Here is a 19882-nt window from a genome sequence, read left to right on the forward strand (position 1 = left end):
TCTGTCCATCACTTTTTCCATCCTCATCCCCATTTCATTCCCATCTCTAACTTCATCCCCATCTGCAGCCCCATCTCCGTCCCTAACATCATCCCCATCTCCATCTCTCTCACCCTCATCACCACCCTCATGCCCCTGCACCAACCTGCCTCTTCCCTCTCATTCACTTCGAAGCAGCTCCAGTAGTCCTTCTCCTTCATAACAATTTTCCGCCGGTCCAGGATCTCGAAGGTGAGCTCCTCAGCTGTCATCGTGGCTGGGATCTGAGAGGCAGGGGGCAAGTCTCCATCAGTCAGTGCCCAGGGCCCTTCCATCCTCACACCACAGAGGTGCCAGCTCAGCGTGAGTCTCCATGCCACTACAGAGGCTTGGACATACAACGAGGGGACCCCTGTCCCCTCTTCACCCTCTGCCCAACTGCTCACCTTGACATGCTGCTCTGTCTCTGTCTTCTTCTCCTCCAGGTAGACAGTGCAGATGAAGTCCCCAGCTTGCTGGAGGGCAACAGTAAAGTGCTTCGACCCACTGCTTCCCATGTGTGGGCGAAATCCCCCCCACCAGTGTGGACATCCCCTGCCCAGGGAATGTCCAGGAGATGATACAGTAGACACGGGGGGCCCCAGGAGAAGAGGTCTGCATGTCCAGAACCCACCTGTGTTCCACTGGATGATGCTTCCCGCATCTTCATGATGGCTGTGATTTCGTCCTGCTGCTTCTTCATCTCTTGGTCATTGACCTGCCAGGGAAGAGAAGCCATCAGGGCTGACCAGACCATCGTGGCTCCAGGCTTCAGGTTTCCAGGGTTTGAAAAGGTATGGTCCTCTCTCCCCTTGTGTCCAAAGCAAGAAGTCTGCAGACAGAGCAGACCCGACTTCCTCCTTCTTCCACCTCTGCATTCCCTGTGAATGCCCACATGCTGCGACCCAGGGGTGAACCTACATTAAAGATCTCCACATAGTGGCTGATGAGGTCCTCCACCACACGTCCTGCCTTGTAGTCCTTCCCATCCATCTGGAAGAGTGTGGGCCCAAAGACAATGGCCAGGTTGTGTGTGTTCATCTGGTTCTCTCCAGAGAAGCACTGGACCCTGTGGGGAACTCTGTTAAAATTCCTGCCCCACAGCCCCCCCGGGACCCCTCCTTCAACCCCCACGCAGGACATGATGCTTGGCATCAGGCACAGCTTGACCCCAAACTCCTCTCCTTTCCTTGCTGGGGACATGAGCCAAAGGATGAGGGCTTCCCCACATCCCAGAGCCCCTCAGGACCCCACAGTGGAGAGGTCAGTGCCCAGCGGGTGGATGCCATACCGGAAGAGGTGATTGATGAGTGCCTTCAGCGTGGCCCGGTTCACTGGTGGGAGGGCAGCCAGGAGCTGCCGGTACTTGCCAACCTTTGCCTCCTCATCCTCCAGCGCTGCCAGAGGGAGAGAAAGAACATGGAGGAGCACAAAGTGGAGATTAAGGCTCAGGGCCACACCATCCCCTCTGCACACTCCACTTCCCCTCTCCTGTCCCACCGTGGAGATAGAGCATCCCAAATCCATGAGGCCAGAGAGCATCCCAGGTCTGCAGAGCTGGAGCGTGCCAGGGCTGAAGCATCCCAGAATTATGGGACCAGGGTAACCCAGCTCCATGGGACTGGAATATCCTAGCTCAATGTGAAAAGAGCATCTCAGGTCCATGGGGCTGGAACCTGCCAGTTCCAAGGTGCCAGAGCATCCTAGGGATGGAGAATCCCAGGTCCATGGGGCAAGAGCACACCTGCTTTATGGGGCTGGAGCATCCCAGACCTGTGAGGCCAGGGCACCCCAGCTCCATGAGGCCACAGCACCCTAGCTCTGCAGGGCTAGATCTCCCCAGATTCATGGGAACAGAGTATCTCAGCACAATGGGACTGGAGCATCCCAGCATCATGGGGCCAGAGCATCCCAGCTCCACAGGGCTGGAGCATCACAAGGCTAGAGCATCCCAGCTCTCTGAAGCCAGAGCATCCCAGCTCCATGGGGCCATAGCCTGTGTCTGTTGGGTGTTCTGCTGGGTACATCCATCCCCAGTGACCGGATCCAGAAGGGAAGGGCAGCGGGATCTAGCTGTCTCCCCCGGCTCAGCCCCACCCTTGCCAGAGCACAAGTCTGCACAGGGGCAGCGTGAACACACTCCACTCTCCACCCACCACTTGAGACCCCAGCACAGGCGAACATGTGGAGCCCAGATATGTTTCTCCAACCCATGAAGTGGACAAATAGGCTGCACAGAACTGGGCAGCCCACGCCCCTCCTCCTGCCATCTCCAAGCAGCCCCCAGAGCTCACCTGTGGCCCACAGCCAGTCTGGGGCCCACCGCCGAGTGAACAGCCCATCCCCAAGGTCACGGAAGAAGCGTTTGAGGGTGTTGGCCACATCGTCCACCTGGTGCTCGCCCTCTTTCAGGCGGACGCGGCGCGCATCCCGCTGCAGCACCTCCAGAAGGCTGGTGGTCTTGGAGTTCTGCCCACTCTTGCGGTAGATTCCCTCAGACGTCAGCCCTGAGATGGAGCCAGTGGGGATGAGACCCCTTCTGCAGGAGACAGACCCCACTCCTGGCCCACCAGCTCCCCATCAAACACTGCAAGGTGCCACAGAGTATACCATCCCACAGGTGTTCCTGTGACTGGAGCCAAAGCCCTGCTGCAGATGGAGCCCTCCCACACAGCTGAAGCAGATGTTCAGGGAGGGAGGGAAACATGTACCACAAGCACATCGGGTTCTCAGCCTGCCACGCCACACCAGTGGGGTGACCCAAATGCCACGCTCTGGTCCCCACCAGCATCCCAGGACTTGACCCATACCGCACTGGGTGATGTAGTCAATGCAGCGGTCCACTAGCAGTGGGACGTCCGACTCTGTCAGCTGCTGCTCCGACAAGGTGTCTCCCGAGCTGCCTGCAGCCTTCTGGATGGCGTGGACCCAGCCCAGGAAATCTAGCTTCCGCTCCCCTTGGATGTACAGTGTCCTGCCAGTATGCCTGGGCTCAGCAGGGGGCTAGGTGTTCCCCCACACCCCACTGCATGTCTGCAACCCCCAAGAAGGCTGGCCCTGGGGGCCTGCAGGTGATCCCAACTCAATTTTGGGGGTCTAGAGCCATGGCAAGGAGGGCAAAGACACTCCAGAACAAGGAGGGGTTTTTGGCTGGGGGGGCCTCCCTCTCCCCCACCCTCTTACCTCCGCCTCTCCACCAGCACAAGAACTTCATGGTCCCCCTGGATGGCTGGAAAGGAAGGCAGGGAGCCCATTACCTATGGGAATATGCGGTGCCCCAGCTCCACTAGACCCACATGCTGTGGGAGGCTCTGCCAACAGGTTCAGCTCCTGACAAGCAGGGATGGGGAAGACGATGGAGAGGGGGAAGAGGATGAAGAGGAAAAATAGCAGCTGCATTTCCTCTCATTCAAGGAACACTCCATAGGAGCAATAACCACCAGACTCCCACCAAAAGCTAGGTGCACCCTAGAGCAGGATTTGGGGGACACACCCTCCCTCCCAGCCAGGGGGTCCTGCCAGCAGGGCAGGGGTGCTCACAGAGCTCCTGCAGCTTGCGCAGCTGGAGAGGCTCCTGCCGATGGCCATCCTCAGAGCAGACATGGAGCATGGAGCCGACCAGGGCAAACCAGCCCTCCTGGGCATGCTCCAGGGTGAGACCCCCCTTGTAATGCAGTCGGCCAAGCCGCTCAAAGTCCAGTGCCAGCAGCTCCTCAGCGCGGGGGTGGACAAATGACTGAGCCAGGGAGGAGAGGAATCCATCAGCACCACTGTGTCCAGTTGCCACCAGCACCCAGGACCACCCCAGGCCCCTGCATCCCACCTTGGCAATAGACTTGAGCCATTCTCGAGCAGAGTCAGGGCTCTCCACCCCAAAGAGATAGAGTCGATCTGCCTCGGTGTACACCTCAAACGTGCTCTCGATCCTTCAGGAGGGAGGAAAAAGGGAGCCTGGGTGCCCACAGGGGTGGGATAGAGCTGGGTGGGTGATAGGGGTGTTCCAGGGCTGGAAGCATCCTGCTGCATGGCGGCTGATGGCTCTGACAATGGCTGATCTAATGTGGGATCCCCTCACCATGGCCGTGGGCACTCCAGCATCCCAGTGCTGCCAGACACATTCCAACAGGGGATACAGGGACTGCACAGAGGCCACAAAATGGTTACAAAGGAGTTGGACCAGGGTTCCAGAGGGACTACAAAGCAGCTGCAACGAGGTTGCAAAGATCTCACTAAAGGGTTGGAAAGATGCTCCAAAGGGGCTGCAAATTATTTATACAGAATCCTTGCAAAGTCACTGGTTCAGGGGCCATTGGTGGGATTGGGGACTACAGCCCCCTCCTGCCACCCCTTGTGGATGCCACTGAAGCTGTGCCAGGCCCTGCAGGAGCAGAGGTGCTCCAGGGGAGTGCAGCCTTACCCATGGGCATGGAGTGGGTTGTTCACCAGGCACACGATTTCCTCCACCCTGATCTCACCATTGGGCACAGCGTTGCGGTCGTTCTCATAGTAGCTGAGCACACCATCCTGCAGCGTGCACCACCGCCGGCTGAACTCTGCATGGCACAGGAGAGCACTGAGCAGCCCCCCTGAGCTCTGGCCCACCCCACAGCACCCACCAAACCAGCCTGAGCACTCCAGCAGCACCCACTGGGTGCCCATCTGATGTGACCCCCCACCAAACCAGGCCACCAGGTGATGCTGTACTTCCCCACCCCTTCTCTCTGCCTGAGAGAACAGTGGAGGGTGCAATTTCCCCTCTCAGGGGAATTGCTCTGAATCTCCCAGCTCCCTTTTCCCTTGTCTCACACATGTACCTTCCAGGCCCTTCCGCTCACTGATGGGCTTAGCCATGGAGGGAGTCTTGTAGAGGAAGCCATTGTGGGTAATGGAGGGCAGGTGCACAGAGTAGGGCTTCTCCTCACTGCCCACCATCTCCAGGCGTGGCGGCTCTGCAAGCAGGGAGACCAGTCTGTCATGGGGAGCTGCCCTCCTCCCCCACCCCCACGAGGCAGCTGGGTTTCCCCCATTTCAGCACAAGGAGCATCCCACAGGCTGCACCCCGAGCTCCCACCACAGCACAGGTGGGGTGCAAGGAGCAGTGCTGGTCCCCAAATCCAGGGCTGCGTGGGAGTCATCCCACATCCTGAGCCCTTCCCAAAACCCCTCCCTAAGCACTGAGCTGGGACAGGATGGGAACAATGTGGGGAGTTGGGGACCAAGCTCCCCCACCACTGAGGTCCTCCCAGGCTGTCCCAGGTCCCTGCTGCTCTGCAGGAGGTGCAGGGCAGAGCATCACAGTCCTGCAGCTGAAATAACAGCACAGGGCTCTGTCACAGCCTCCTGATCTGATCACAGTCATGTCCCCTGCCTCAGTTTCCCTACCTTGCCAGCAAGAGGCAACCCCCACTCCTTCTGGGATCAAGCTGAGATAGGATGCAGGGACACTCCTAAATCACACCCAGATCAGAGTGTAGGGTGCCTGGAGCTCTACAGATGGGGAATCCAGGATGAGGCAGATTCCTGCTCCCTCAGTTCAGCCCTGCTTCATGCAGCGTTGGGTTCATGCACCCCAGCAATCCCAGGACACTGGAGATTGCTGGCACCAGCAGTATGAGCCCGAGCTTTGGATTTCTCTGGCTCACTGGGGTGGCTGGGAGGCCTCACAGCTCTCCCAGACACCTTTAGTGATGACACATCAGGAAGAGCTGGGCCAGCCCCAGACCTGGGCAAATTCCAACTTCTGCAGGACAGACTTGGCTGCCAAGGCAATGTGACAGCTCTGGCAGGCACTGGCCGGCCCCCCACACCTCTGTTCCACCTGCCCAAGTGTTCCTGCCCACCTGTCCAAAGTCAGAGGTTCACCTTGCATTAGGGTGCAGATCCCGTGGGAGCCATCAGCCCTCCTGGAGTCGAGCTCAAGGGCAGGGCACATCCAGCAGAATGGGACAGGTCATTAGGGGGTCAGCCCTCCCACCCCAGGGGCATGCCAGAGGTGGGAGATGCCCATCTGACAGGGGGATGTCCCTTGAAGCTGCCTGGAATGCCCCTACCATGCCAGGATGGTGTGGGAATACTCTCTCCTGTCCCTTCTGGTGCCTGCAACACCAGCCTGCATCCCCAGCTGGGCTCCAGATCTGTGCTTCCAGCTGGAATTGAGCCTCCAGGGGCGCAGGGGGCTCCCCAAAGCCTCTCTTCCCTCTCGCGGGGTGCACAGACTCTCAAGAGTGCCAGCAGATGGAGAGACTCCTGCCAGGAAGCTGCTGGGCAGGACACAGAGCTGGGATCAGCTCAAAACGCAGCTGTGTCCCCCAGAATACCCCAGCGGCAACTCCAGGAATGTTGTTAGTGGGTGTGAGCCCATGGCGGAGCTTCAAGGAGGTCCGCCCTTACCTGAGGTTTTGTTCTGGAGCAGGAACTCCATCTGCAGCCGCTGCCCACTTCTCTCAGCCAGGGCCAGGGGTGTTGGGCACTGGGGGTCCCCGGTGTCACAGGTCACCGATGCCCCACAGAAGAGCAGAGCCTGCGTCTCTGCCAGATCACTGGTGGTGACGGCCGCACACAGAGCCTGCAGCAGAGCCAGGAAGACAGCGGTGAAGCTGAAGGCTCCCACCGAGGAGGAGAAGGAGACCCCCAGCAAAAGGATCCGGGTGAGCGCAGTGAGCTGCCGGACTCCCGGCTGCCTCCCGGCCGCCTCCCAGCCGCCTGGTCAGAACAAAGGAGGCTCAAACTGGGAGAAAAAGTTTGGAGCCGGCTGCGAATCCCTCCCTTAAGGAGCCGGGGTGAAGTCATACGGCAACGGGGCGGGCCGGCCGAGCCAGAGTAGGAAAACAAACAAGCCCACATGCGAATTCCCTTGGCCGGCTGGGCCCCCCGTGTACCCCCACCGCTTGTGCAAACACTGGAGAAGCCCTGGCAGGGGCAAAGCCATGGCAGAGTGGGAGGCGAAGGTTGGCAGTCAGAGCGCCAGGATGGCATTCCCTGTGTGACATTCCCCGTGTGACGCTCTAGTTTGGCACCCTGCCAGCAGCCAGCACAGGGAATTCGTGCCATGGCTGGTGATCGGGGCTGCTGGCCAGGTACTCCTGGGGAGGGATTTCAAGCTGCCTCAACTGGGGTGTGCCCCCAGCACCAGCTCCCCTAAGCCCCATCCAGCCGAGTTGGACCCCAAACAATTTCCAAGCCAGGAAGAGGTTGCCTGGCTGTGGTAGGCAGATCCTGTCTTGGACAAGGCTCTCCAGCCTGGACATGAAGCTGGTTATGCCCCCTCACAGAGACATTACCCTGTCCCTACAGCTGGCTCATCCCTCCTGGAGACCCCAGGCTTTGTCTTGAGGTGCACAGTGAGGACATAGGATGTGCAATGGGGGCTAGGGGGATATAGGCAGAAATACAGGCAGGGAGGGATGGTGGGCACTCCCAAAAGAGCCTCAGAACCCTAGCTCAGCATCACTTTGCGCCCAGGCAGAACTCCCAAGTGGGTGCTCATCCCTGGGGGCCACTGACCCTGTCAAGCTCCTCCTGGTTGCCGAAGAGTGGGTGGTAGTGGCGGTACTTGCCCTCCCGGTATTTGGCGATGAGGAAGCGCCTCCTCTCCTGGCTGCCGCTGGTGGGGCCAATGGCCTCACTGGGAGGCACATTTGCAGCCCAAAACTGGTTGGCCATCATGTTGCCAAACTGCTGGAAGAGCTGTGGGGACAAGGACAAGGACAGGCCAACGTGACAATACTGCTGGGGCATGTAGGAGGGCTTTGCTGGGGGCAGGGTCCTGCCCAGAAGAGCAGTGGGGTGCAGGAAGAGCATGGGTGGTGTAGGGGGAGTGGGGAGTGTGAGTGGGCAGGGTGCAGGTGCACCCACCCACTCCAGGCACGCAGCTTCTGACAGCCCCCACGGCTGCCAATTCCCCTTCCTGCCCCGAAAAATCACATCTGGAAAGCAGCACCCAGCTGTGGGAGGTGGGGTGGTGCTCAGCATCCATGGGGACAGATTCAAAGTGCTTTTGGTGGCCTCTTACCACCCCACTACCCCCACTGAACAATGCCATTAAGAGGTTTAGCCCTGTCTCAGGGAGACCCACATCACCTCAACACCCACGGGAGACGCTGCCAGCACCCCGAAATTCTTAGGGGTGGAAGGGGTGCATACGAAGGTCGAGGAGGGGCGGTGCGAGCCGGGGCCCTAGGGATGCTGGGGTAGTTTCAGGCAGCGTTCCAAGATGGGGGAGGGGAAAGGGAGCAGCCGCAGGCAGCAGCTGGAAGCGTTTGGGAGCTCGGGGAGCAGGCAGTGCCGGAGGCGGGGGCTGCGCGGGTGGGACGCCAAGCAGGAATGCAGGATCTGAGCAGGATGGATGGGAAGAACGGAGCCAGCCAGGCTCTGCCGGCGGGAAATGGCTGCCAGGTTAGATCTTGAAATGAATCCCAGCTCCCCCCGCCCACCCATCCCGGCCCTGGCTGCGCCCTCACATTCCTCCGCGCCGGCGGCCATACCGCTCTGCCCTCGGCCCCACGCCAATCCCGCAGCCATGGCCCCACAGCCACTCCGGCCGCTCCACAGCCATGTCCCCATGGACAAAAAGACACCATCTGTCTGTGGCGGGGGCACATAAGTGCCGCTTGTCCTCACCGGTATGCTGAATTGGGTGCCAGGGGTCCACAGAGACAGAATGAAAGGCTGCTGGGGATCCTCTCCCCAGCCAAGCCACACCGTGGTGTCCCCCCAAGGGGCTGGAATCAGCCTGGAAGAGCCCTGCTGTGCTCCAGGACCCCCCAGCCCACAGCCAGCAGCTCTGCCATAGAGAGGGAACAGGGTGTCATCCCCAAAAAGGGCTTTTTGGGACTGGTCTGTGCCAATACCTCGATCAGCTCCTCAGTCCACACCTTCCTGTCCATCTTCAGGCTCCGGACTTTGGTGATGCCAGGCCCCAATCCCCGGTGTTCCCCTGCCAGTGAGATGAGCCATTGGGGACCCATTTTGGGGTGGGAAAGGTCTGGGAGTCCCCAAGGATTCCCATTTGTGCCCCTCCAGATGCGGGTACCTGCACATCTCTTGCAGATGACGACACAGAGGTTGATGGAGGCCCAGTCAGGTTTGGAGGAGCCACAGTCGGCACAGAAGCGGTTGGACTCCACTGCCCAGATCCTCTCGGCCACCTCAGAGTTGGAGAGTGCCTCAGCGATGGACTGCTGCATGGCCTCCACCCATTCCTCCTTCTCCTGCTCTGAGTCAGCAGAGAAGCTGCCAGCAGGGATGGGGGTGAGATACACCATGGCTCGGGGTGGGCAGCACCCTCAGCACCCCCTCATCACCCTGGGCTCACCTGAAGATCCTGTATGGTGTGGTGAGGTCAAAGCCCCGGCGATCCACCTCCTTGACGTTTCCCACATTCATCTCTATGTAGGTGATGCCAATCCCCAGCCGATAGTCCTGGTGGGGGAGGGTGGGCAAGGGATGAAGGGGGATGGATGATGGGATCCTATGCCTGGGAGGTGGGGTAACTGTGTCCCTTCCCCGCCCAGCTCTCATCCTGAGAGTACTTAGGGCACTGCAGACTCTGGAGCAGCTACAGTGGGTGTGATACTCCTGGGAGAGCCCAAGACTCAGAGCCAGCAGAGAGGGAGGGCTGCACCTCAGAGGTCAGCACTCCGTGGCTTCTGTGCTGTCCCCATTTGAGGGGTGGCTGGCCTGGGTGTCCTGGCTCACTGCTGCTCTGCTCAGGCTGGGAGTGCAAAGGGAACAGGTCCCCCTTGAAATAGCATCAGGGTCTCCCGTAGTGCCACAGCTCCCCCAGCTACCAACCTCTGCATTCTTGTAAAGGAACACTTTGTCTCCAGCCACCACCACAAAGAGCTTGTGCTTAAAGCCCCGCAGCTCCAGGAAGCCACTCTTATCGGCTAGCTCAGTGGCACTGTCAGTGGCTGAGGACATCAATGTCCTCTCTGGAGCTTTGCTCTTCCACTCCTCTGCAATCTGCTGCAGGGTTTGTATCCACTCGTTGCGGTCTGCTGTGGGGCCAGAGGCAAGATGCGTTAGGATCAGCCTGGGCCCAGGAGCCAATGGGACTCATCCCGTGGGCTGAGAAGGGAGAGCAGCTGGGGAACAGGGACCCCTGTCACTCACCATCATTCTCAGCCCGGAACACAAAGTTGCGGTTGTTGGTGACAACCTCAAATTTCTGGTCCCCGACGCTGCCGACGCGGGAGATGGAGGAGACAGGAATGAGCCGCTTGGAGTAGGTATCCTGGGTCAGGGAGTGAGGAGACATGCTGCTCATGGCTGTGGCCTCGGGTTCCCAATGCTCCAACTCCCATGTCCAGGAGGCTCTGAGCCTCCCACGTCTCACCCCCAGCACCCAGCCATGGCTCCTCCCTGGCACAGCCACGTCTCCCACTTGGGATCCCCAGAGGGAGGTGGTCCTGCTGGGGCAGCTCCTCTGCCACCTTCTCATCCCAAACCCCCAGATCCATCTTCTCCACCCACCTTTTCACTGTCAAAATAGCGGAGGTAATCAGCGTCAAGCTTCACCCAGCGTTTCTGGTAGATGTAGGACCTGGGAGGGGACCAGAGGGACCCGTTGGAGGGGATGTCCTTGAACTCAGGATGATTGTGCTTGCGTGTTCACGCCCCACTTGCCAAAAGCCTGGGGCTACCTCACCATTGATCCTGCCCTGTGTCCCCAGCCCTACTTCCTGTGCTATGTCCCCAGTCCTCTATCCTGCACAGTGATGAGAGGCCTGTCCCGGCCAGCCCTTGAAGTCCCCAGCCATTGATCCTGTGCCCTCATGTTGCTGTTGGGGACAGCAATGGGGACTTCATGCTTTCCTCCAGGCACCAATTAAAACATGGAGCTGAGAACAAGGGCTGCCCCTAACAACCAGGCAGGGTTCAATCCACATTCCAGGATGTGGAGGCACATTCCAGGCAGGATCATTGGCACCTGAGCAGAGGGAGAAGCTGTGCATCTCTAGCAGGATGGGGATACGCATGAGAGGCAGGACCCTGGGACTGGAAGAGAGCCCACCAGAGACCCCTTTGCCCTCCCCAGCTGAGCATGCAGACCAACCACGCACCACAGGGAAAGGCAGGACACTCTCCAGCCCATCCCTGGCTGCAGGAGAAGCCAAGCCCTTTCCAACACAGCTCCAGCAAGCCCTGCCATGCAGCCCCCTACCAGCACTGAACCCCCAGGTCCCCCTTGCTGGTGGGACTGGGGCCTGGTGCGGTGGCAGGGACACAGTGGTTGCTCAAGGGCTTGTTTACTCAGGCAAGGTTTGCTGGAGCAGCTTCCCAGGGACCTTCCAGCTGCTCTCACTTCCCCAGCAGCGCGGCTGCTCAACAGAGCTGAGCTTTCTGCTCCTCCTCGGTGGAACTGCTACCTTGGGGCTTCCTCGGAGCCCAGATTAAGTAGCCCCCAAATATCCATCACATCTCCTGCTTGATCATTGCCTCCCAGGTAGTGCAGGGGCTCTTTGAGTGGGCTCCCTGTGCACACTGTGCTGATTGTGCTCACTGGGTTCACTGGGCTCCCTATGACTCCCTAGCTCACTCACCCTGGAGCACACGACACAAGCCCAGCACTTCCCCTGTTTTACTCCTGCACCACCCTGACTTTCCACCATGAGCCCAGGATTGGGGGCTGCCATCCCATGGGATAGGGGCCATCACCACCTCCTCCTGCAGCAAACCCAGGGATCCCAAAAGCACGGGTCAGCCCAGACACCCCATCTCATCCCTGACAGTTTCTCTTGTGGTCACCGCTATTCCAGGGCTCCCCCAGAGGAAAGGCAGCTGTTTTCCCAGTGATGCAGGAGGAGGAAGCTCGAGCTGCAGCCTCCCCTCCTACTCGGCCAAGTCAGTACAACCACTGGTGGCACCTGCTCTGAGAAAGGCTCTTCCATGAAAAATTGGTGGTTCTAATCTAAATCACAGGTTAGAAGGGAGTGGAAGGAATGCCTAGCAATGGATTTTCACCAAAGCAAAAGTACATCCCCATGAGCAGGAATTACAGGTGGGAAAAGGAGGAGACAATCACCCTTACATGTCACACAGGGACCCCAGTACATCACTCACCCCTGTGGTGGGTTCTTGTCCAGCCACCCTGCTCTGATGGTGGGTGAAAGCGGGGTGGTGGCACTGGTGCCATCCATGCTGTCACTGAGTGGGCCGAGGCTGCTGCCAGGGAAGCAGGCAGGTGCAGGCGGATGCAAGCTGGGGTCCCTGTCACTCCAGCTGCTGCCACCACTGGGGATGAGGAGCCAAGGGAGAGGGTTAAGAGCTGGCGGGTCCCGGGAGGGGCTGAGGCTCCCCCGCATGCTTCAGCCTCCCTGTGACCTTCCCTGAGGCACAGGCAATGCAGGCCAGCTGTATGCAAGTGGGGACACTGGGGACAGTCCCCTCAGTGGGGTCCCGGCATGTCCCCCAGCCCCAGGGACAGCCCAGGCCTGAGTCCCAGCTCTGGGAGGGGGGATAGGGGCACCCCCAAGACCGCAGCCCCAACCCAGTGATGTGCAGAGCTGCTCTCTGCTCACACACACTCACATGTGCTCCCATGCACAGGCCCTGTGTGTGCGCATGTGTGCACACTGTGGAGCTGTGCACACACAAGAAGCCCTGACCTGTGCACTCACCCGTCCTGCCACGCACAAGAGCTCTCTGCCTGTGCTCACACCCCCCCCCACAGAACCACTCCCTGGTACATGCACACATATCCCTTGCCTATACATGCACACAGCCGCACACACACATGTCCCCTGCACACAGCATGGCAGCCAAGCTCATACTTGGCAGGGGGTGCATCGGGGTGGTCCTCGCCGAACTCATCTTCACTGAAGAGGCTGTTGAAACGCAGGGACCGTGGTCGCCCCATCCTAGGCTCAGCATCCTCCTGCAGAGACACACACAGGTGACACGTGGGGTCTCCTTGGTGCACCGTGAGGGTGCAGGGTAGATGGAAGGAGAGGGGACACGATGCTATGTCACCAGCCCATCCCCAGCTCAACAGTGCCAGGGTGCCCAGGAAGAGGCATGCTGAGGCTCACAGAGAGAGGGAAGTACAGTCAAGGGAGGAGCTGAACACCAGGATGGTTATTTATAGCAGCTAAAAATGTCGGAGCTTTATGAGAAATCCGGCATCGCCTCCTTGGCCCTGGTGTTCCCTAGCAAAGGCAGATGGGGGATTCAGGTGCTCAGGGGGCTCTGCAGATGCTGGGACTCCCCAAATCCATCCATTCCCACCCCAGGGAGCAAGGGAGACAGATAGAAATTCGCAGTCCAGGGATTAGATTCAAGATGCAGTGCTGGAGAGATCTACTAGCGCACACTCTGAGCACGAGTGTGGCGGGGTGCTGCACAGCTGTGGGTGCTCCCCAGAGACCCCAGAGGACACAGTGAGTGCTTCCTCGGGACACTGGGGTGAGACCTGGTGGGTGCTCCCCAGGGACCCTCGAGTTCCAGCACCACTGAAAGACCTGGTAGGTACTTCCCGAGAACACTGAAGGACCCAGTTCCAGCTCTGGGGTTTCAACCCCCATGGGAGACCCAGTGGGTGCTTCCTGGGAACCCCAGGGTTCCACTCCCCATGGGAGACCCAGGGGATACTCCCTAGGAACCTATGGGACACACAGTGGGTGCTCAGTGAGGCAGAACCCCCTTTCTAGCTACTGCCAACATGCTCCTCCAGCCCTAACCGGTATCTGTGTAGCATCCCAAGGCCGGTACCTGTCCTTAGGGCCAGTCACCCTGCTAGCTCCTGCCCACCTCCAGCCCCATGGTGGGACAAACCTTGGCCATCTCCCCCGTCGGTCTGGCTAATTCCTCCTCCCACGCCGAGTCCTCGTAGTCTGAGTCATCTGACAAAAGAGAGGGAAATGCTGGGAATCAGCTGGGGTGGAGCAAGGGGTCCCAATTTCCCCTGCTACCCTGGAGCTTGTGGGGAGGGTGAGGATGCAGGCACGGCTGGCTTCCCCTTGCTTTGCCCTTGGCAAATAACCACCCCATCCCTGTGACAAAAAAGGTTTTATCAAGGAGTTTGGGGAAGAGCTGGGAAAGGGCAAAGTCTTGCTAGTGGCCCTTCCCAGCACTGTCACAACACTCGCCAGAACAGGACTTGGTGACACCAGCCCCAGCACTATGGTTTCATCCAGGCTCTCGTGTCTCTGCCTGGGAGCTCCTGCTGCTGGGGGTTCCCAGGGGCTTTTCCCACAGCTTGTTTTCCAGGGTGGACTCCCCTCCCTCCTCTTCCATTCCTTATCAGCTCCCAAGCTTGCGCACCATGGAAATGAGATCCCAGAGGATGATGGGAGCGAGTGATAGTTCCTCTCACCCAGCACCCACATCAGCAGGAATCCTGGTCAGGATTGTAAACCCATAGGGAACAAGTGCCCCCAGACAGCCTGGCCCTGGCAGACACCCACTCCCAAATCTCACTGAGAATCTGGAGCAGAATCCTCCCAAAACCCCAACCCAGATAATGGTGTTTGGGCCCTGGAAGAAGGTGAGGATGCTCCCAGGTTGCTGGGGGTTGAGGGGTGCAGGTAGATGCTCACCTTGGCACCACAGAAACCCCCTGCAGCCTCTGCATCCCAAACCCATCAGGGTGGGAGCAGCTTTCCTCCCTACAGCCCCCAACAGATAAGCTCCCTGTCCACGGCTTCTCCCAGCTTCTGAAACACACCCCAGCTCCCAGTTAAACCAGTGCTGCTTCCTGCAGGTTCGCTGGCCTTGAGAGGTACCCAGTACCCCACACAGCTCAGCCCTTCCTCCTCCTTCCAGCAGAGCTATTCCAGCTGAATTATAGTCCAACGAGGGCTGCACCCCAAGACCAAACCTTCACCCCTCCATGGGGGTCCCCAACTCAGCATTGCTCCTGGCAGTTGGCTGAGCCCCAGGGATACCCTGAGGAAGGGGCTGGGGGATGCAAAGGCACGGTCCTGGGACTTCAGAACCAGGGACATCTGCATTTCAGCCCCCTGATAGGTTCACTTTTCCTCTGTGAGTGTGTGTGGGCGCTTCCAGCACCCACAGAAACCTTTGCTCTGCCCTAGGAACATGCACCCAAACCCCCAGTCCACATCTTGCATCCCTGAAACACCCAACCCAGGTCTTACACCCCTTCCCTGAATCCCCCAGCTCAGACCTCACACACCCTAAATCCCCCAGCCCAGATCTTGCACCCCTGGCACACCCAGCCCAGAAGGCAAGAAAGAGGATAGAGAAGAAAGGGACCCCAGCAAGGACAGGAACAAATGAACAGGAAGGAAGGCACAGCACCCATGGGATGGAAATCCCAAGGGAAGATTTGTGACAGGGGAAGACTGGAGGGGCCCCCCTTGTACTCACCAAACTCCGGCACAAAGGGAAGGGTGGCCTTGGAGGGGAGCGCCGGTGGCGTCAGGGCTGGCGTCTTCGTGCGAGGCAGGGGAAACGGGGGGGACAGGGTGACACTGGGTGCTCTTTCAGTGATGGGGAGCTCCTCTTTGGCAGGGATGCTGTGCGAGAGAGGAGCAAGCACTGCCTTATGCCAGCTCCTGCCCCACTTCCCACCCTGATACACCTGCAGGGGGTCACAGAGGACCCCCAAAAGGGACCAAACCTCAGCAGACCCAAACCCACAAACCAATTCCTAAGATTCCATGGCAAAGCCTTTCCTGTGCTTTATATGACTACTTTTCTAACCTGGAAATGTTTTCCTGGCATCCAACCTCACTCTCCTGTGTGTGCTCCACAGCTCAGGATCCTTATCTGGCTCTGGGACACCCCAAGCTGCCCACAGCCTTGAAGCCACATCCCAGAGCAGGTTGTTTTCTTTCCTCCAGTCTAAACAATGGCAGAGCCACTTCCTTAGCTGGTTTGCTGGTGGCCACAGGGTTCCCTGAGCAGGATGGGGGTCCTAGGGATGCTCTGTGCCATTCCTTATAGTGGGGTGGACACTGGAGATCCGGGGTGGCTGGTACGGTAGCAAGAACTCCTGGAAATGGAGCTTCTCCTGGGTCAGTGAGCCATGCCCCCAGCCCCAAAACCTTGACCAGTGCGGAGAGGGACCATGGGGACTGTCCTCCTCCCCACAGAGCCCCTGAGCAGCTGGGCTCAGACACTCCTACCTCCTGTTCCTTGCTTCCTGCCTTCCTGAGACTCAAAGGTAATGGTGTTTTCAAGGGCAGGAAATTAAGAAGTTTCTCCAGGGTATAAAAATACAAGGCACCTTTGCAGCATCCCTGAATCCAGGGAGAGGGAAGAGGTAGTGGGCAGAATTTCCATCCCAAGCCCCAGGCAGGTGAGTCCCAGGAGACCTGCATGCTGGCACCATCTCCATCCTTGCTCCAGCTACCTCACACCGCAGCCACAAGAAGGAACAGCTGGTTAGATTGGATATTGGGAAGAAGTTCTTCCCTCTGAGGGTGGTGAGACCCTAGCACAGGTTTCCTAGAGAAGCTGTGACTGCCCCATGCCTGGAAATGTTCAAGGCCAGGTGGGATGGGGCTTGGAGCAACCAGGTCTAGTGGGAGGTGTCTCTGCCCTTGGGAGGGGGGGTGGGACTAAATGAGCTTTAGGGTCCCATCCAATCCAAACCAAGCTAAGATTCCATGATTCCATGGCTAAGACTGCCATTAGTACCCCATGGTTTCTGGGGATGTGCCTCCTAGCACCATGGCTCATTGCACAAGAGCTTTCCCTTAGCTTGGGGTGAGCTGGAGAGGAAACTTCTCCCTGGCCAGAGCAGGAAGCAGGGGAAGACAGGAGTGCTGGCTCTCCCTGGGTCAGCCTGACCTCATTTCTCAGCAGCTATTTCCATGGGAACCAGCCACAACCATCCATACATTAGGGAATGCTGGCAGGGAAGGAGGGGAGCATGGGCAGGGGAGTGTGGGCAGGGGGGCCCAGCAGCATTGATCGCAACACCACCAGGCAGGAGCTGCTGGGGCACCCAGGTGTGCAGGGACCCGGAGACATGGAGGTGACAGTGCACAAGCCACAGAGTCTCCAGCAAGAGCCTGGCTGGGGTCTGCATCTGTGCAGCCACCCAGGGTGGTGTTTGCCCCCTGGGCTGCAGTTGGGGGGCTGCAGCACAAGCCCCATGGCCAGCAGTGAGATGACAAGCCTCAAGCCTGGACAATCCTCATCTCCTGGATGGGGACTTCTCAGGAGGGTTTCTGGCCCAGCCCCAGTCCTGTCCAGCCCCTAGTTCCACTATCCCAGGGACCAACAGGATGGGCACTCACAGAGCTCAGGCACAAATAACACCCCAGTTCCCGAAAACACCCTCCCCACTGGTCTGCCTGCTCTCCATGTCATCATCTGCTGCTGTAGCATCCCTGGGCTTCATGTCCCCCCATGGCTCCGTGGGATAGTGTGGGTGCCCCATCACTTCCTGTACCCCCTGGCCCCCCATGCAGCCATGCCCGAAGGATGCCAGTCCTGCTCCAGGCAGGGTCTGGCTGGTGCCACCTCTGCCATTAGGGAAGTGGCAAACCAGTGCCTTATGTGCTGTCCCTTATCTGAGCAGCACCTTATCTGCTGTCCCTTATCTAGGCCTCTCTTCTAAAGGGGGCAGAAAGGGCTGTTCTCCCACAGGCACCACCCCAAAGCCAAACCTCTGCCCAGGCCACCACCCCTGCCCAGCTCGCCCAGCTCTCCAAAAAGGAGTCTTCTGTCATCACTTTCTTGGACATCACTTTCTACAGCCCCCACCCCCCCCCACCAGCTGCTCAGGGGGTTGCTCTAATCCCTAGACCATCCCCTGGGCATGCAGAGGGGGTGCCCCTCTCACTGACAGCCTCCCCCCACGATCAGGGTGCAGACATGAGCATCCACTGCTCATGGGACCCTCTGTGGGGTGTCTAGGTCTGAGCCATCAGTGGCCAAAACTGGGGGGCTTACAGCCCTGCTGCTGGCATTGGGAGGGGGGCATCAAGTCCGGAAGTGGTGAGAGAGAGCTCCTGGTGTTGAACACGGTTGCTGTCATCAACCTGTGGGAGGTAGTATCTCAGACATCCCACACCCAGCAGGGCTGGGATGATCCTATCACCTCGTGGCACAGGGGTGCTTGGGGTGGCCCAGGGTTTGGGGTGATGGTGAGAACCCGGAGGTGAACATGGCCTGGAGGAAACCACAGTATGGCTCTGCAAGCAGCTAGGAGGAAGCACCAGGGACCACAGCAGCACAGCCGGAAGCGAGGGGAGATGGGTGGGTGGCGTCACCCCAGAAATGCCCAGGTCACTTGCTCTGCTCCCGGGCTGTCTGCATACACAGGGGTGCTCTGGCTCTTCCTCAGCCCTCATGCTCGGAGGTCCCTCCCCTGTGGGCACTCCCACCTCCACAAGGGATTATGGTGGGGGCTCATCCCCACCCAGAGACAGGGCCAGACCAATGCAGCTGCCTCACAGCTGCTGGCAAAGAGCCCCAGCCCCAGCCTGGATGCAGCGAGCATCACCCTGATGTGGGCAAGTACCATCCAGACCTGGGCAAACATCACCCTAATGTGGGCATCACCACAGCATGGGCAAAGATCATCCAGATGTGAGCAACTATCAGCCTCAATATGGGCCAGCATCCCCCACTGTTGTTGGTCCTTGGGCAGCCCAGCAGTATACCCCCCACCCCCAGGCCTTTCGTGTTCACTGGCTGCAGGCACCCAGGTCAGGTCCCCCCATGGGGGCAGGAGATGGGTTTGGGGCTAACAGCAGCACCCTGGGGCTGTGGAGCTCCCTCCAACCCAGCGCAGGGCACTTTAGCCAGTCACCCATCACTCCAGGGAGCCCCAGTGTGGGTAGCTTCCCAAGCTCCCAGCACATGCTGCCCCACACGCAGAGCCAGGACCCAACATTGGCCACAGGGTGACTCATACCCTCATCCTCTGAATACCCTCATCCTCCTGAATGCACTCCTTGTCCGTGCTAGCTGTCCTGCATCACGGCACCTCCTCCATCCATGGGCATGGCCAGGCACTGGCACTGGCCAAAGAGTCATAGAATCATGGAATGGTTTGGTTGGGAAAGGACTTTAAAGCTTATCTCATGCCATGGGCAGAGATACCTACAACCCCAGGTTATTCTAAGCCCCATCCAACCCGGCTTTGAACATTTCCAGGGATGGGGCAGCCACAGCTTCTCTGGGCAGCCTGTGCCAGGGCTCACCACCCTCAGAGGGAAGAATTTCTTAGGAGATGATAGCTCTTTATTTTTAAATAATTATTTTTAAATAATCCCCAAATGTTCTCAAAACAAGAACCCACCTGTAGCAAATATATTCCTGGTCATACAATTAAAGTAACTTTTGAGATGTGTTTTCGGGTTCAGCTGGTTAGTCCTGAACTCCCCAATATATCCATATAATACACATATAACATATATATGGATGCACAGATATACTCCTGTATATACTCACTACAACATCAAGATCTATGTGAGAAATACATATATCCACGTATACACCCATCTATACACACTTACACCCATACATACTCCCTTCTGTCGCTGCCAAGCCCCAATGCATACATGTAATCTATATGTTACGAGTGCATGGCACACCAGGTGCCAGGGCCCTACGGCCACCCACCAGGGCTCTGCCATGGTGACCCCAGAGTACGCCAAGCCACTGGAGCACCCTTGAGTCCTGGGGGTGCTGTTCAGCCACCGCCACCTGGCGAGGCCCATCCCCTCCTGACTACCATGGTCCTGCATTCCGCTCCCAAGGGACCCTAATGCACCCCCAAATCCCTCGGGGCAGCTCCAGGGGGGAATCCCAGCCCCCGAGTTCCGGTGCACAGCCTTCGGGGTGCCTTGCCAGGGTGGGCAGCGCCTGTTCCGCGGCAGAGCGCCCGTCCCCGGGGCAGCAGGAACTGGGGGACCAACAATGCCTGTGCGCACACAGGTCA

General features: G+C 58.8%; 1 protein-coding gene across 12 annotated transcripts in view; it reads right to left on the minus strand.

Moving 5' to 3' along the window:
- ARAP1 (ArfGAP with RhoGAP domain, ankyrin repeat and PH domain 1) overlaps positions 1-19882 on the minus strand; it is a 38544-nt gene that overhangs the window by 8711 nt on the left and 9951 nt on the right. For 10 of the 12 annotated variants that reach the window (XR_004237984.1, XR_004237980.1, XR_004237986.1 and 7 more), the window contains 24 exons: positions 15349-15497; positions 13792-13859; positions 12792-12895; positions 12082-12252; positions 10492-10561; positions 10132-10252; positions 9811-10016; positions 9332-9438; positions 9050-9249; positions 8868-8953; positions 7522-7704; positions 6409-6583; positions 4833-4967; positions 4436-4571; positions 3842-3944; positions 3559-3754; positions 3202-3247; positions 2829-2992; positions 2313-2525; positions 1310-1415; positions 940-1087; positions 653-736; positions 426-494; positions 146-263 (listed from right to left, as the gene is read on the minus strand). Coding sequence is in view for 4 of the 12 variants with exons in the window: in XM_032097982.1 (XP_031953873.1) it covers positions 146-263; positions 426-494; positions 653-736; positions 940-1087; positions 1310-1415; positions 2313-2525; positions 2829-2992; positions 3202-3247; positions 3559-3754; positions 3842-3944; positions 4436-4571; positions 4833-4967; positions 6409-6583; positions 7522-7704; positions 8868-8953; positions 9050-9249; positions 9332-9438; positions 9811-10016; positions 10132-10252; positions 10492-10561; positions 12082-12252; positions 12792-12895; positions 13792-13859; positions 15349-15497 (3158 nt within the window). In the remaining 8 variants the exon portion in view is untranslated. Of the gene's footprint in view, positions 1-145; positions 264-425; positions 495-652; positions 737-939; positions 1088-1309; positions 1416-2312; positions 2526-2828; positions 2993-3201; positions 3248-3558; positions 3755-3841; positions 3945-4435; positions 4572-4832; positions 4968-6408; positions 6584-7521; positions 7705-8867; positions 8954-9049; positions 9250-9331; positions 9439-9810; positions 10017-10131; positions 10253-10491; positions 10562-12081; positions 12253-12791; positions 12896-13791; positions 13860-15348; positions 15498-16210; positions 16346-19882 lie in introns of those variants that run through there. The other 2 variants (XR_004238006.1, XR_004237985.1) reach the window with 2 other exon arrangements.

This window comes from Corvus moneduloides, chromosome 2, assembly GCF_009650955.1.
Source record: "Corvus moneduloides isolate bCorMon1 chromosome 2, bCorMon1.pri, whole genome shotgun sequence".
NCBI classification, from domain to species: Eukaryota; Metazoa; Chordata; class Aves; order Passeriformes; family Corvidae; genus Corvus; species Corvus moneduloides.